The sequence below is a fragment of the Zootoca vivipara genome, chromosome 8, assembly GCF_963506605.1.
Source record: "Zootoca vivipara chromosome 8, rZooViv1.1, whole genome shotgun sequence".
NCBI lineage: Eukaryota > Metazoa > Chordata > Lepidosauria > Squamata > Lacertidae > Zootoca > Zootoca vivipara.
In genome coordinates, this window is record NC_083283.1 from 5,851,447 (window position 1) to 5,868,008 (window position 16,562).

Consider the following 16,562-nt stretch of genomic DNA (forward strand, 5'->3'; position numbering starts at 1 on the left):
CAAGCCGCTTCAGATATTGTGATGTGTGCTCTGCTACCTGATTCCCCAATGGTTGATAGCATCTCCTGTCCCTTTCTCTTTCAGTATATCCACCATAGCCCTGGGAACTCAAAGCGAGGTTTTGGCATAGATTGCGCCATCTTGTCCTGCCAAGTCTACATCTCCCAGATCCTAGTAGCCTCTGCGCTGGGAGGAGTGGTGGATGCTGTGGGCACCGTGCGGGTCATACCCATGGTGGCATCGGTGGGGTCTTTCTTGGGCTTCCTGACGGCCACGTTCCTGGTGATTTACCCCGATGTCGGCGAAAGCCCGAAGGAAGAGCAGAAAGGGCTGGCACCTCCCGTGGCTACCGAGAGTGGCGGCGACGCGGATGGGGAGAAGCCAACCGTGATAAAGCTCTCTCGGAAAGAAGCCTCCACGACGGAAGTGGAAAACGAGTCGGTCGTTTGAGCGAACCACCGCCATTTGCACACATTCCAAGCCGTTTCAGGTGCACGAATCGGGACGTTCTCGCAAAGCAGAATCTGAACTTTTCAAAGGACATCCTTGCTGCAGCATCGAATTGAAATGGTTCTTTCATGCAAAAATGTAGATGAAATTCCATAGTCTTAGGGTAGCCTTGAATAGGTAGCTTTGATGCTGATTGCTTTCCCTACAATCCAGAAAAATCTCCTTTCTTAGAGGTATTTTTAATGGCAAGAAAATGTGTTTCCAAGGTGACTTTTATCGATGGGCAGGAAAACGTTCTTGCATGGTTTGCTTTGGTTTTTTTAGACCTCATGGCGGTTTTTCAAAATTCTCAAATTACTCATTTGGACAGTATATTTCCCTTCCACCAACACCACCATTTTTTAAAACTCTAATTAAAAACGAAAGCAATTCTGGCCGCGGCTTCTGCAGAGAAGTTTTCTGATTTTTGTTCTGACTCCTTCAGACCTTGCAAGTTTAGCAGGATGGGGTATTTTAAAACTGATGCAATTATTATTAGGCTGACAGCCGCAGTTCTCTGCTTTATGTTCCTCACCCTCTTGAACCATAGTCTGGATTTCATTATTTTTCCGTGCAATTACTACTAAGTATTTTTCCTCCCAGACTTCCCTTGGACGTATTGCATCAGTTTCTCGCAAGAATTGCTGTCGCTTTATTTTTTATTATTGTTTTGTTTTTAATTCAAGCTGTTTGGAGCACCTGTCCCTGCCGGCTGTTGCTTGCCAAGGATTCCTCGAGTGCGATCTCTTCGCCGTAGAGATAGTGATGTTCCGGTGGTCGGGAGGGACTTTTGGCAGGCCTTGGGACGGGGGGGAGGCGGCATGTGTAGCTCTAAGGAGCACCAGTGGAACATTCTGTGACCTGTTTTGATCGGCGAGCCGGTCAGAATTTGACTTATTTTTCTTCTCATCTTTTGGTGGCGTTTGAAAGCCAATCATCTCCTTTGCGACGAAGCTGCTAAATGGGAACGCAGATTCCCCGCTGTCAGTTTCTGCAGGCGGGCTGCGAGGTTCCCCTTTGTTTAGAAAGGGGTCGTCGATTGCACTTTTTTCTGAACTTCTGGGCTGGAAATTGCGATAGCGGAGGGTTTTGAAAGGTAGTCTCGCTCCCGCAAGCGTAAACCAAAGGCCTACCTCTTGATAACTGCAGCCTGGAGAGAAAGAGAGAGAGTGTGTGTTTGTTGCGTGTGTTGTTATTGTTGTTGTTGTTTTTTTAAAAAAGAAAATGTATCTTGAAACAGCTTTGGGCCTTAAAGAAAAGAAAATTCACCATTTTAAAAAAATGCTGTAACTTTATTCCTAGGTATCCCGGAGTCTTACTAAGCTGTTTTCCCATGTCCTTTCAACCCAGACTCCCTCCCCTCCCAATCCCCAAATTCTGAGTTCAGGACAATAGCAGTAACACACATAGCAGGTCGTCAGGTAGGCCAGACCCTGATACCAAGCCAGGTGTCAATGCTGGGGATCGGCAGCCTGTTAGAGGATGTCCTTAGGAACAGCCAGCCTAGAAGGTCCTTCTCATTGGAAGTTGCCGGAAGGGGGGGGCTTCTCCTTGCACGTTCCCCTTGCGCCTGCAGGCATTGGGAGCCAAAAGAGGCCGCAGCTGGTTTGCAGGCGGAAACCACATTGAACCCAGGCTGCTCTTGCGAGAGATTTCTGCTGCCTCAAACTCGCCTATTTAAAATGCATGCCTTGAACCATGCTGCAAGTATAGCAATTCAAAAGTAAAAAATCCTATCTATCTATATATTTCAGAATGAAAAGCAGTTTTTAATAAATTACTTGAATTGTCAATGTTTGTATGTCTGACCTAGCTGAAATGGAAATCGCCTGGCTGGCATCTCTGGGTAGTTTGATGGCATCTCCTGTTTGTTTCTTAGCTCTCCATCAATTTACATATTTTTAGCTCCGTCGGTTGTGGTGGGGGGGGGCGGGGGACAGGGTTTGCATAGGCTTTTTAGAGGCCAGGAGGATTTCATGAATGCTCATTTTATATACAGGGTTTCACAACCCCACCCCTCCAAAAAAAAAAAAGATGACTATTTGGTGCGTTTTGTTTGAAACTTCTTTTCAGAGCACAGTACAAGACTACTGAAGCAATCCAGCTATAGGGGCGGGGGGGGGGGGGAGAGAGAGAAAGGAAAAACTTTTCAGGAGCTTGTAGCCAAGAGAGCCCTCACCTCCACCTAAACACAAAGTCTCCTTTCACTACACATGTGACTTGGGGGGGGGGGACTGCTTCATGACATTAATTTGAAATAGCTGTTCTCTGCGTAAATTACACCTTGTTCTAAGAGGACTCCATCTCTTTTCCTTGAAAGCTCTTTTTTTTTTCTTGACTCCGCCTGGCTCTGCCTGAACTATTGAGGATGAGGAAGGCAAGTGTTTATTTTACTTTTATTTTCCAAAAAGGAAATCGCTTTCTTTTCAGAGGACTCAAAAGCTTATTTTTAGACGAGCACATCAAAATTTGGAGGCTTCCTGGAAGTTCCTTGGTTCCTACGAACACTTGCTTTCTGACCGGCTCTGCAGTTGCGGGGGTCACAATTTCCGTGTCGCTGTTGGCTCTGCCAGAATCTGAAACACAATCGTGCATTATGGTGCTAGGAGAAAATTGGCAGGTCTTGGTAAACTTTCCGATCTTTTGGACCCTTGTAAAGAGAACGTGGGCAAACGAGAGATTTAGCCTTGTAGCAGGGCTTAAACCCTCCTTGTTACTTTTAACATTTATGTCATAGAATTCTGGATAGCATTTCCCTTCCTGCGCTCTAGAATTTACTCTTTAGGGCTTCTGAACTGCAACCTCCAAGCCAAGACATGCTGCTGTCTGTGGAGAGATGCAAAGAACTTGGAGCATATGGGCCTAGATGAGCCCAGAGCAAAGGTGGAGAGAGCAAGCCCCAAATTCTGCCTGGGAGCCAGTTTCCTCTTTGTAGATGCATTTATTGTCTTGGTCCCATCTCATTAAATCCCAGCATGGGATCCTTGTCGTTCCCATTTGCCTTCTTCAGGTGCTGAAGTTCAAATTCAGTTGAACAGAACTGAATCGGGAAATGTCTTGATTTTGGGGAGGCAGAGGGGGCTATCGGTATGCTTCCTATGCAGGCTGTGATTGCTGTTTAGACATGACACAGGAAGGTATGAGGCAGATCTAAGGCCAACACACCCTGGAATTGTAGGTCTGCTTGGGGGCTCTGAATCCCCCACATCCTAACAACCCCACCATTTCCAAGGTTCTTTAGGAGAAGCGTCAGCCACTGAGTTTTTTTACGTCATGAGCACACTTCTCATTCTCTCGTCTGTCTCTTACAGAGCACACTGTTTCTGGTTTTAAATAATGGGACATTTCCTTTTCCTCACTGGTTTTGAGACGTTGCACCTTCAACCAAATCTTTGTGGAGCAGAGTCTGGCTCACAGGCACATTTAACACGCTGAAAATCTTCTGTATTTGCCATCAGATATCTGGTCTCGTGGGCAGCGTTTATTGGACTTTGTAGGGCTTGATAGGGTTATATGTAATCTTTTTTAAAAAAAGAAAGAAAGAAAGAAATCACACAAATTGATTTGCTGTGACAATATCCAACTGGACTTCAAGCTTGTATATTTAAGATAACTTGTGGAGAGAAAAGCAATAACCTCTTCCTCCTTATTTGCACATGGGGATTTGCACCCAAATACTCTGATCTTTCCCCTGCCTATTCCGTCACCCAGGCTTTCTTCAGGATTCCCAACCACACCATGTGGGCGACCGATCCTCCTCTTTCTATCTTAGGAGACGAGGCTGTCGGGAGAGTGGAAGACCAGAACCCATGTGATTCTTCCTGGCCCCGTCCAGCGCTTTTTACTTTAGACCATTCCATGAAAGTGGAGGATAAGAAAGCTCTGTTTAAAGCAGGCATAGGCAACCTTGGCTCTCCAGATGTTTTGGAACTACAACTCCCATGATCCCTAGCTAACAGGGCCAGTGGTCAGGGATCATGGGAGTTGTAGTTCCAAAACATCTGGAGAGCCAAGGTTGCCTATGTCTGGTTTAAGGGATCAGCAAAGGAGGCTGCCCCATCACCATCTTGCCTCTGCTGGGAATGTGTTTTCTTCTCTTCCTCCTTGTCGGTTCCTATGGATGAAACCTCCAGCGAAGGGTCCCTAGGCTGGATTTCCCAGAAGACTTTACCTGCATGGAGTCATAACAGCTTGACACATCCCTCCACCCCAAAACACAGCACGATAACTAAAACCCAGCAGAGCATTTCTTCTCCGCAGCTCAATTTTGGGAGCTCACCTGGGCGTCTGGCATTCTTCTGGTTCCACCTTTTCACTGTTTAGCCGCTGGAAAGCTTTTTCTTTATTTTGAAAATGAAAAGGGGTTGGGCCTGGTTAAGGATGAATTGAAATGGAACGGGCTGAGCCTCGTTCTGCTGCTGTTGTCACTGTACATTGAAACATGGTGTTCTCTACCGTTTCCTTCTGTCTGCTAGCAGGACACAATCAGCTCTGACTTGGATCCATTAGTTGCTTCTTACACAACCCGAAATCTTGCATGACTCCCCACGTAAGCACATGTAGCAACTTTTGAGTACCTGAAGTGTCTTTTTTTTGGGGGGGGGAGTGATTTGGTTTTTATTCATTTGCATCTACCCCTTGTTTTTTTTCCTGTTAATAGGCCAAATAAATGTAACAAGACACAAAAAAATATTGCACAGAAATGGGGGAAAGTGACTTGGGAAGAAAGAAAGAAAAGGGATACCAAATTTCACCTGTGTGTGTCTTCTCCTAACTATGGATTCTTAAACGTGCAGGTTTTGTCATTTAAACAGCCAATCTACAAGGTTTTTAAGACTGCATTGGGGGGGGGAGGGGATCGCATTCGCAAAATGAACAAAAAGAAGCAGATATTATCTACCCACAGTTCTGTGGTTCATGTTGCTCCCATCATAAAAGTTTTACTGAGGATGTATCTTCTGCTGAAACACTTGTTTATGCCCCTATTTTATTTTATTTTATTTTATTTAGGAAGGGTCTCAGAGACACCCACATGAATTCCAGGAGCATAGAGTTCTTACATGTACAACTTCATTGTGGTAGTTAAATTCAGAGCAGGGATGGTTTGGTTTTAATTCAAGAGTCAGGTGACACTTTGACCTTAGGTGGGATGAATTCTTCCTTTCTGCAATTTGCGGGTAGGCTAGCCCTAAGGTGCTGGTTTTGTTTTTTTCAAGTTGCCAGAATAATTCCTGGGTGCGGAAAACACGCTGTGCAAATTTACCGCGCGTGTTCAAGGTGGTCTTTGCTAGAAGCTGTGAAGAGGCTTCTGCACAGTTTGTAGATCAGACCACCTTTGAGCAAGCGGCGTTAATATCATCCGTTTCCAGATCTGCTCTAGGAGAGCGAAGACTAAATCCACTGCCCGAGGGCTCCGGTATCTTTTGGGGGAAAACCAAACAGTTGCCTAAGAGGGAGAATTCCACCCACTGCAACTTCTCTCACTATACACAGCTGTGGAACAAGCAAAAGCTGCTGGGATTCCTTCTAAACATAACTACATCTCTCTTAAGATTCAGTAAATTTCTCTCCCCGTGCACCTAAAAGTTCTGATGCAATAACTTGAGGAATCACCCTAGAGGTTACAAAATGATACCTGACAGGTCTTGCAGGGACCGTTGTCCGATGTGTAGGAGAAGAGGACATACCATGTTGCTTTCTGATAAACGGAAGGGGCGTTGTAGAGGTTATGCATTTTCCAGATAGTTGCCAGTAAATTAACTTCCAATGAAAGGCACCTAGGTAAATAAAACTCTGGGGGAGAGAGAGAGTTACAATGTAAACTCCTCCTTCAGGTCACAAAATAGCTTACTTTATTGATCAAGTGTCAACTGTCTAATTTCATCAAATTAGAATCCAGAAAATCTCAGCTCTGTCTGGCTTGGCCATCACCCGATTTAGCACTGACTTTTAGTTCTGCTTTGTTTTTTAAATTTGATAGAAGCATAACCACCTCCTGGATAATACAATTTGATCACCTGATCTTTCCTTCGCTATGTACTTTTGTTGTTGTTGAATTTCTGCTGCAACATGGACGTGAAACCTCCTTGGTAACCAAATGGCCAGCTGGAATATTAAAAATTTTTAAAAAATGTCTCCCCCTAGTGAAAAGCTGCATCTAGGCATCTCTTAATGAAAACAAAATATAAGTAAATATATATATTTAGTTCCATTGTGAACTGGCCATATGACAACTTGTTTATCAACTTATTAAGTTGGGGCAGAATACTAGCTCTTGCTGAGTTTAGCAATGTTTATAAGTGTGTGTTAAACACATAAATGTTTCGAGTTTAACGAGGAAAAAGGGATAAATAAGAAATGTGACCGATGAATGTGTCTGAGTGGATTAGATGGCAGAATGTTCTGGGATTTGATTTTGACACAGAGCTTTCTTTTTCTGGTTTTCAAGGTAAAGACTTGTTGCATGAGAAACAGTTTAACTGTTCTGCACTTTTGGTCTCTTTGTAATTTCCCCCACACCCACCCATTTATGGATAGAAATGGCTGAATGTAGAGTTTAAAAGAGAGAAAAAACAACCACTATTTCACATTTACATGTGTTCAATCCATTGTTCTACAGTTCAATCTTAATAAACATTTCAATATGAGCCAGTGGATCTGGGTTTTTGTGTTCATGGGGAATGGGAAATAAGTCAGTCCTGCTCTTACATAAATCTAAATAATTGGGTGCACATAGAATTTAAGAGAGCCAGCCCATTTGAGCCCTAGTTCCTCTTCAAATCTGTCTGCTAATGTTTTGGTTCCTCTTCCTTGTCTTCTGATATGCAGCCCCTCAGTAATAAGAAGATGGGGCGGGGGGGGGGACACCTGGCTTACTAGCAGTAAATGTGGGAAAGATCTAGGGGTCTTAATAGACCACAATCTTAACACGAGTCCACAGTGTGATGCAGCAGCAAAAAAAGCTAATGCTATTCTAGGCTACATCAACAGAAGTACAGTGTCCAGATCAAGGGAAGTAATAGTTCTGCTCTATTCTGCCTTGGTCAGACCACACTTGGAATATTGTGTGCAGTTCTGGGTGCCGCAAATCAAGAAGGATGTTGACAAGCTGGAATGCGTGCAGAGAGGAGGGCAACCAAGATGATCAGGGGTCTGGAAACCAAGCCTTAGAAGGGACAGTTGAAGGAGCTGGGTGTGTTTTGCCTGGAAAAGAGAGTGAGGGGGGGTATAATAGCCATCTTCAAATATCTCAAGGGCTGGCGGCACATAAAAGAGGGAACAAGCTTATTTTCTCCTGCTCTGGAAGGTAGGACTTGAACCAATGGATTCAAGTGACAAGAAAGGAGATTCTGACAGTAAGAGCTGTTCAACAGTGAAACCTTGGGAGGTTGTGGGCTCTCCTTCCTTGGAGGTTTTTAAGCAGAGGTTGGATGGCCATCTGTCATGGATGCTTTTGTTGAAATTCCTGCATTGCAGGGGGTTGGACTAGATGACCCTGGGGTTTCAGACATTACACCAGGAGCTTGGAAGAGTGTGCAGTGTTCCTTCGAAGGTCCATTCCACCCCCTCATCCTCCCTGCTTCCATCTAAAGTTCAAAGTCATCCTCTTCTTGCTGAGCAGCTGACTCTCCCAGCCTTTAAAAACTGTAGATGCAAGAGGACAGACAGCCATGTCCACAGCACTGAAGACTCCCCCCACCAAGGAGCAGAAAAGCTGCCTGTCTGGTACTAAAGCTGTTTGTGGCTGTTTGTGTGTGGCAGCAGCCCAAGAACTCCTCCCTCCTCCTCTCACTAGCTACGCCATTTGTCATTTCTATGTGCCAAGCAAGCAGTTATAATGCTCATGTATACATAATGCTGGCAGGAAAGTGGTGAGCTCTACTCTGTAAACATCCCAAGGCATCTTGGTGCCTTGGCTCACTGAGAGAGAATCGCCACCTCTGGGCCCACGGCAGACAAAAACAGCGCTGACAACTTCAAAAAAAGTTCGACAAGACAAGGGAAGCATTGTTAACATTGCAGCCTAAAAAGTCTCAGAAACAAGTCTTTTAATCTGCATCAACCAGCTGTTCCCACATTAGAAGCCCCCAGCATACGGACTATACTGATAGCTATAATTTGATTTTTGTATTCCAGGTTGATGCACGCACACCCCCACTAGGGCCAAATGATCCTCAAGGCTGCTTACAAAACACTCAAGCAATGCAGAAGGGGGGGGGGACCCTGCCTAGTGCCCCTTGATATTGCAGCCCTTCCCTTCAGTTCTGTGATCCAGGACAACAATCAGGCAGAGCACATTTGTAGCATTCATAGCATTTGTGAAAAGATTGTCGTCGTTTATACATATTTACACACTGCCTCTTTGACAGGAACACAAGGCGGCTTACAGATTTTTTAAAAAAAGAGCAGCTAAAAAGCATTGGTGTAAGTAGCCATTCATTTAAAAGCGAGCACTGATAGAATTAAAACTACACACAAACATTAAAAGTCTATTAAAACCCATCCAAGTGATTACAGTGAAAGCAAAAACAAAACAGCACAGCCCCAGCCTTTTCACTAAAAGCAGTCCGTTCCCAAATGCATGTTGGAACAAGGAGGTCTTTGACTCCCTGCAGAAGGGCAACAAGGAAGGAGCCAGTCTGGAAGCAGTTTGGAAGCAGCCACTGAGAAGGCCCTCTCTCCTATGTGAGCATGAGACTCTTAATCTCAGGGTTGTGGGTTTGAACCCCACTTTGGGCAAAAGATTCCTGCATTTTAAGGAGCTGGACTAGGTGATGCTCACGGTCCCTTCCAACTCTACAATAATAGTTTGGACCTAAGCTGCAGAGGGCTTTATAGGACAGAAAACCAGGGTGTGCCCTGCAGCACGGAGAGGTCCAGGCCTTTTTTTCAGCCAGAACACCACCTCTTTGGTCACAGGTAGATAGCCATGTTGGTCTGCCGTAGTCAAAACAACGTTGGAGGCGATGTTGTAATGCAGCCCCAGCGATGCCAGCAGTCGGGCGGAGAAGGGTCCTCCCCCCCCCCAAAAAAGCATTATCCCCCCCTAAAAAAAGCTTGGCAACTTTGGCTCCCCCCTAAAAAATACTCGACAACTTAGGGTTGTCCGTCCATAAACAAGTGAGAGTTCCTGCACCTCTTTTTCTAGGGGGGAAAAACATTGGGTAGGTCCATAAATTACTTGGGACACAGACCCCAGACTTAAAGGCTGGGTGAAGCGGGAGGGGGGGCTGAGGGACCCCAAACACTCCTGGAAGGTACCAAATTGGCGAAGGCTGTCCTAGGATCTGGTGCCTCCCACAAGCCCTTTCTAAATTACAGTAACCAAGGCACTAGCAGCCAAAGAGGCTGACTCATTTCTGCCTGGTCAGACGCATGGGTGACATCAGCCATGCACTGTTTAAAACAAAGGGGCATGTGGTGATACTTTGCAGAATAGGCCCTGACCTGGTAGGGGAGTGAGTTGTAGTCTTGGCCCACCCTGCTCTCTGTTTCAGGGAACATTCACTCAAACTGCTCCTGACTCATGGGACCGGATTTCATCCCGTAATTCCAAGCTTCTGTCCATTCAATTTTTTTATCGGACGCTTTTCTTTTAGTTTTGAAGCCATGATGCAAACTCTCTATTATTTTAGCCAAGGGAGCAGCGAAAAAGAATGGAGGCGGACAAAGGGCTTTGAACGCGAGGCAGCAGTTCCTTTTCCTAATTAATAGCTGCCATGCAGTGTTTCCTGAGTCGCCAGACCCAAAAGCCTCTGCTATCACTCCTGAAATGGCCAGCTGTGGAAACAGCCTCATTGTGATGTGAATTTTGTACCGTAACAATGAGCGGTCTCTACTGAGAGCTGGTGTAGATCAGTCGTTAAGGGACGCAAATCAGGCAGAGCTGCACTTCTGTGATTTCAATGAAATGTTAGGAGGAACTTCTTAGCGCTGTTTGACAATGGAACAGAATGCTTTGAGAGTTGGGGGTCCTCTCCTTTCCTGTAGTATTTTGGTGGCACGGTGCACATTTCTCAGGGACACGGTAATTGCTTCCTGCACTGCAAATCCCGCTTTGACACCAGGAGGGGTGACCTTAGGTAACCTCCAAGTCCCCTTTCAATTCTGTGACTGGAAGACTAAGTTGCAGAGGGCGAAAATATTGATGGGCAGGTATCAGCAATGAGTTGGGGAGGATAGAATTCTGACAGGCATTGACCAAGTTCTTTTTGGCACTACAGCACCAAACAGGGAGCACGGGAAGTTCCTCCCTTGGTAATATACACCTTGGCAACCAAGTGCATGGTGAAGAAGAAGAATTTTAATAATAATTTCATTATTTTTACCCCACCCATCTGACTGGGTTGCCTCAGCCACTCTGGGAGGCTTCCAGCACATATAAAAACAGAATAAAACATTAAAGACCTTCCCTATACAGGGCTCCCTTCAAATGTCTTCTAAAGGTTATGCAGTTACTCATCTCCTTGACACCTGATGGGAGGGTGTTCTACAGGGTGGGCGCCACCACCGAGAAGGCTCTGTGCCTGGTTCCCTGTAACCTCACTTCTCACAGTGAGGAAGCTACCAGAAGGCCCTTTGAGCTGGACCTCAGTGTCCAGGCTGGACAATGGGGGTGGAGACGCTCCTTCAGGTATACTGGACCAAGGTCGTTTAGGGATTTAAAGGTCAGGGCCAGCCTGGTTTGGGGAAACACATCTGCTGCTGTCCCTGCCCCTCCTGCTTGCTAAGTGCTGGGCCGGCTGCAGGCCACACGCTCCATTGCTCAAATCCATTTCCCAAAATCTCTTCCCCTGTGAGTGTGCTTCCCGCCCCCGCCCCCCACTGCCTGGCAATGAGAGAGACACTTTCCGAGCATTTATGCAGATGAATGCAGCAGCAGTGACAAACCCCACGGGTGGTATTGCCGCTATCCAAGCAGCGCCTGTGTTAGTTGCCAGAGTCTGCTAAAGTGGAGTTATCAGTCACGTTACAAAGACAACCCTCCAGGCTTTTCTGAGAGAGAGGGAGGACCATCCAACTTAAAAGTCAAATGATTTGTCGGCAGGATTCTGCTCCTGACTTATGCCATGCTTACGCTCGGTTTCTTCGCTCCAGCTAGTAAAGTTTATGTTGAGGGGTGAGAAGGGACGAGCGAGTATTTAACACACACACCCTTCCCTTTTCCTAAGCAGAGACAAGAGGGAGGCTTCTCTCTGCCGGAAAAGCTGCAAGGCAAAAACAGGGCCATTTTTATCAGGACCAGGGGGTTGTGCCATATCAGTATCCCTCGTCCACTTCCAGCCCAGAAGCCTATAGAAAAACCAACTGGGTTTGCTCCTGCTGTTTCCAACAAGCTGTTATTTACCGTAGTGATGGGGGCTGGGCTAGGAGGCTTTAAAGGGAGATAGGGCAAAATCTGTTAATGGTTTTGACAGCTGTCAACAGCTTTTAGCTCTGATAGTTACTTGGACCTTTTGGAGACAGTATGGTGCGCTATTGAATGCCAATTACTGGAGCATTAGCAAGCAAGGACCGCCGCCTCCCTCATTGCTTCCTGGTGGAATAGGATGGGGAGCCGCTCCCCCTTCAGTCAGGAAGCTCATTGGGTGACCTTGGACCAGCCACTGTCCCTTAGTCTCACCTACCTCACAGGGGTGTTGTGAGGGTAAGATGGGGAAGGGGTAATACATGCCGGCAGATACAGCTCCCTGGAGGAAAAGTGGGAGGGAAACCTAATCAATAAATTCAGCAAGGCTTTTCTTATGTCCTATCTCCAGCCTCTACCTGAGCACCAAAGTGTCAGGAGTATGGGCAGGAGTCAGGCTCTGGGGCCTGTAGTGCTTTGCAGGACTGGGGCCTGCCTCAGCTTGTGCTGGAGAAGCAAGGCGTGGCCACACAGGTGAAGACATCAGCTTGTGCTGGAGAGGCAAGGAGTGGTCACTCAGGTGAGGCCACTTGATACCTCACTGCACCTGGTGGCAGGAGCTGGGAGGGATAAAAGCTCAGCATTTCCCTTCAGCTCTTTGCCACAGCAATGCTATCCCTGCCTGGTTGCCTCTGGCCTCTTGCTCCTTGGACCCTCGCCTTGCCGACGCCTTGATCCTCGACTCCCAGACCTTTGCCTCTGCCTTGCTCCTTGACCCTGTGACTGCCTGCTGCTGGACCCTCAGCCCTGCACCTGTTCCTGCTTCTACATCACCATCTTGCCTCTGGTCCTGACGTCCTCAGTCAGGGCTTCACTCGCCCGCCGACCGGACCGTGACACAAAGCTTCTCTTTACTTTGCTCCCTGCATTGAAAAGGATGGCAGAGACCGGCCGCAAGGCCCTTGTATTGCAAGGAGTGTTGTGGAGGATGCTCTGTGCCCGGGCTTGGGGAGCAATACAGAAGGTGCCCAGTACCCGTTTGACACATTTGCTGTCCCCGGTGCACCTTCTTACACTGCAAACCCACCATGCTCAAGAGCTGTATCCCAGCCGATCAGTGAGCAGAGCAGCGACTGCTGTGTCCATTGCTGGGGCTGGCTAGAAGACGTCCTTTCATTTGATGCAAGCAACATGAGTACGAATCAGCGCAAATGCTTCTTTGGCTCAAAGCTCCGATGCCATCCAAGTCTGAAAATGCAAAAGGAAGTCACAACAGCTGTATACTGTTGTTGTTGTTGTTGTTTAGTCGTTTAGTCGTGTCCGACTCTTCGTGACCCCATGGACCATAGCACGCCAGGCATTCCTGTCTTGCTTTTATTTAAAATGCATCTCTGGGTTATTTGTGGGGCATAGGAATTCATTCATATATTTTTTTAAAATATAGTCCGTCACCCCACAAGGTCTGAGGGACAGTGGGCCGGCCCCCTGCTGAAAAAGTTTGCTGACCCCTGGCTACAGTGGTACCTCAGGTTAAGAACAGTCCTCCGGAGCAAATTAAGTTCTTAACCCGAGGTACCACTGTAATTCCTGTGCCCCACAAATAACCCAGAGATGCCTTTTAAATAAAAGCACACATTCTACTCATGTAAAAACACCAGGCAGGCCCCACAAATCACCCAGAGGTGCATTTTAAATAAAAGGACACATTTTGTTGTTGTTTAGTCATTTAGTCGTGTCCGACTCTTCGTGACCCCATGGACCAGAGCACGCCAGGCACTCCTGTCTTGCACTGCCTTCCAGTTTGGTCAAACTCATGTTCGTAGCTTCGAGGACACTGTCCAACCATCTCGTCCTCTGTCGTCCCCTTCTCCTAGTGCCCTCAATCTTTCCCAACATCAGGGTCTTTTCCAGGGGGTTTTCTCTTCTCATGAAGTGGCCAAAGTCTTGGAGCCTCAGCTTCAGGATCTGTCCTTCCAGTGAGCACTCAGGGCTGATTTCCTTCAGAATGGATAGGTTTGATCTTCATGCAGTCCATGGGACTCTCGAAGAGTCTCCTCCAACACCATAATTCAAAAGCATCAATTCTTCAGCGATCAGCCTTCTTTATGGTCCAGCTCTCACTTCCATACATCACTACTGGGAAAACCATAGCTTTAACTATACGGACCTTTGTTGGCAAGGTGATGTCTCTGTTTTTTAAGATGCTGTCTAGGTTTGTCATTGCTTTTCTCCCAAGAAGCAGGCGTCTTTTAATTTCGTGACTGCTGTCACCATCTGCAGTGATCAAGGAGCCCAAGAAAGTAAAATCTCTCACTGCCTCCATTTCTTCCCCTTCTATTCGCCAGGAGGTGATGGGACCAGTGGCCATGATCTTGGTTTTTTTGATGTTGAGCTTCAGACCATATTTTGCGCTCTCCTCTTTCACCCTCATTAAAAGGTTAATTCCTCCTCACTTTCCGCCATCAAGGTTGTGTCATCTGCATACCTGACGTCGTTGATATTTCTTCCGGCAATCTTAATTCCGGTTTGGGATTCATCTAGTCCAGCCTTTCGCATGATGAATTCTGCATATAAGTTAAATAAGCAGGGAGACAATATACAACCTTGTCGTACTCCTTTCCCAATTTTGCACCAATCAGTTGTTCCATATCCAGTTCTAACTGTAGCTTCTTGTCCCACATAGAGATTTCTCAGGAGACAGATGAGGTGATCAGGCACTCCCATTTCTTTAAGAACTTGCCATAGTTTGCTGTGGTCGACACAGCTATATACTACTTACTTTTGAAAGACTGGCTGCTAATAATTCAGGTGGCTTGTTAAATTTCACTCGGTGGTGGTCTACAAAAAGGCTGGTGATGGGTCTTCCTTGAGAGGAGCACTAACACTGCGGGTTCCTGTTAAATTTTACTCAGTGCTGACCTGCTCATTCTTTTATGAAGGTCCTACAAGAACAGAGCCATATTGCACCAGATTGGACAAATGTTTTGTATACATGCTGGAAACTCAGGTGTGCTTACTTAAAAGGAAGTGCCTCATCCTTGCAGAAGCAAATAAACTTTTCAAAGTCACCCTCTCATCTCTCTCCAAGCTGCATCATCTATTCTTTTGCACCCATTGCCCCATTTTTAAAGGAACAGGGGAGACAGACAAGAAGAGCAAAGCAGAGGAATGAGTTGCTAATTTTCTAGTCCTGCTTCAGTTCCTTGAACATTACCCTAATATGAAGAAAAGGCGGGGGTGATAGAAAGGTTCGCCTGGCCAATTTCTTCTTGGCAGACTATGTAGCATGCACAAGCAAAGCAAGAATGCAATTCTCGGTGGTGGGTGGTGGATGAGTTTAGACGGATAATATAAAACAGTTTTCTAAGAATGCATATCCAGATTTCTCCATTGCCTCCTTAGGGAAGGGACAATCACATTGCTGCTTCTAACACTCAGTGAAGAAAATGGGCAAGAGGAACATCAAAGAATCCCCAGTCAAAATGTGGAAATCCCAGGAATGGATTGAATATATCACGTGACAACAGTCCTGGCCAATTATAACTTGGGATCTGAGTGAGGCACTAGTTCAGTCTCTTGAGGGGGATTATAGTAGCAGGTCTGGGGGGATCCATCCTGCCTCCTACTTTCAAGAGGAATTGCCTTAGTGGGAAGGTTCCATCTCAAGGACTTCCCCACCCCTGGGTTTGACTCAACCCCAGTTTAGTAAGAGCGTTAGTTTGCAAAGCAACAGCACCCCCTGCTGTCAGGAAAAAAACCAAAAAGAATGTGAAGATTCTAATCTTATGGTTACCAAGCTTCATAATTGCATTCTGCTTACAGAAAAGAAAAGTGAGGCACCTCTCATTTCCCTCTTTCTCCAATCCAAAAAGTACATTTCAAATGTGCATTTCAAATGATGCATATTAAGCCTCCAGTTACTTTCTCCTGTTAGGCCCAGCAAACTTCCTTAATTTTTTAATCATAGGAAATTGGGGGGGGGGGCAGACACACCTATTCAATCAACATTCTGGGCAACTTTAATGCTGTTAATCCCTTTACTGGCACTGTTGGAGGCCCCAAGAGGCCTACTGCACCTCTATCCCCTCTTGGACGATGAACCATTGCAAGTGGCTCCTTTCTGTTGCAAAGCTGACCAATTTAAGAGCGCCCCATGGGGGAAAATGTCAATACTAAAAGTCAATTGCAAAAGAAATACATAAAGACGAAGCTTCCCCACTTACTTAAGCACTGAAAGGTTAGCACCAACTTTTCTATTTCTATAATTACCTATAAACCCCTCATATGGTTAAGCATGCCATAAAAGGGCAAGAATCCTCATTCTATCACAGCGTGAAGAGGTGCTGGGCTTGTGCCCCTCATTTCTCAGCCACAAATGCCAAGAAAGGAGGAGATAAAGGAGAAACAGATGTTGCCCCATGACTTCTTGTGCCAGAAGTCCAAGAAGCAGCCACGGTATAGCCACATTGAAGGCACCCGTGGATTTGCAGCTCTGTTGACTTTTGCACTGCTGCAATCTGCTGGAGGAATCTGCTCCTCTTAGAGGTAGAGATGGCAGTGCAATACATAAGTCACAATTTCCACACGTATATGGATACAGATGTTCGATGTCAGCTAAAGTATGAATCCCGTCCTTCTCAGGTTGATCTGTGTATTCACTATTCCAACCTGTTGCATTCAGTACAGATTTTTCAGTAGCTAAAGAAAATGAAAGGTTAGCTTCAGC

General features: G+C 46.1%; 1 protein-coding gene across 5 annotated transcripts in view; it reads left to right on the plus strand.

Annotated features, from left to right (window-relative positions):
• Positions 1 to 7,143, plus strand: part of SLC45A4 (solute carrier family 45 member 4) — a 95,571-nt gene extending 88,428 nt beyond the window's left edge. For all 5 annotated transcript variants that reach the window (XM_060277571.1, XM_060277572.1, XM_035124407.2 and 2 more), the window contains one exon: positions 85 to 7,143. In XM_060277571.1, the coding sequence (XP_060133554.1) occupies positions 85 to 450 (366 nt within the window). In that variant the 3' untranslated portion in view covers positions 451 to 7,143. The remainder of the gene's footprint in view (positions 1 to 84) is intronic.
• The last annotated feature ends 9,419 nt before the right edge of the window (positions 7,144 to 16,562 follow it).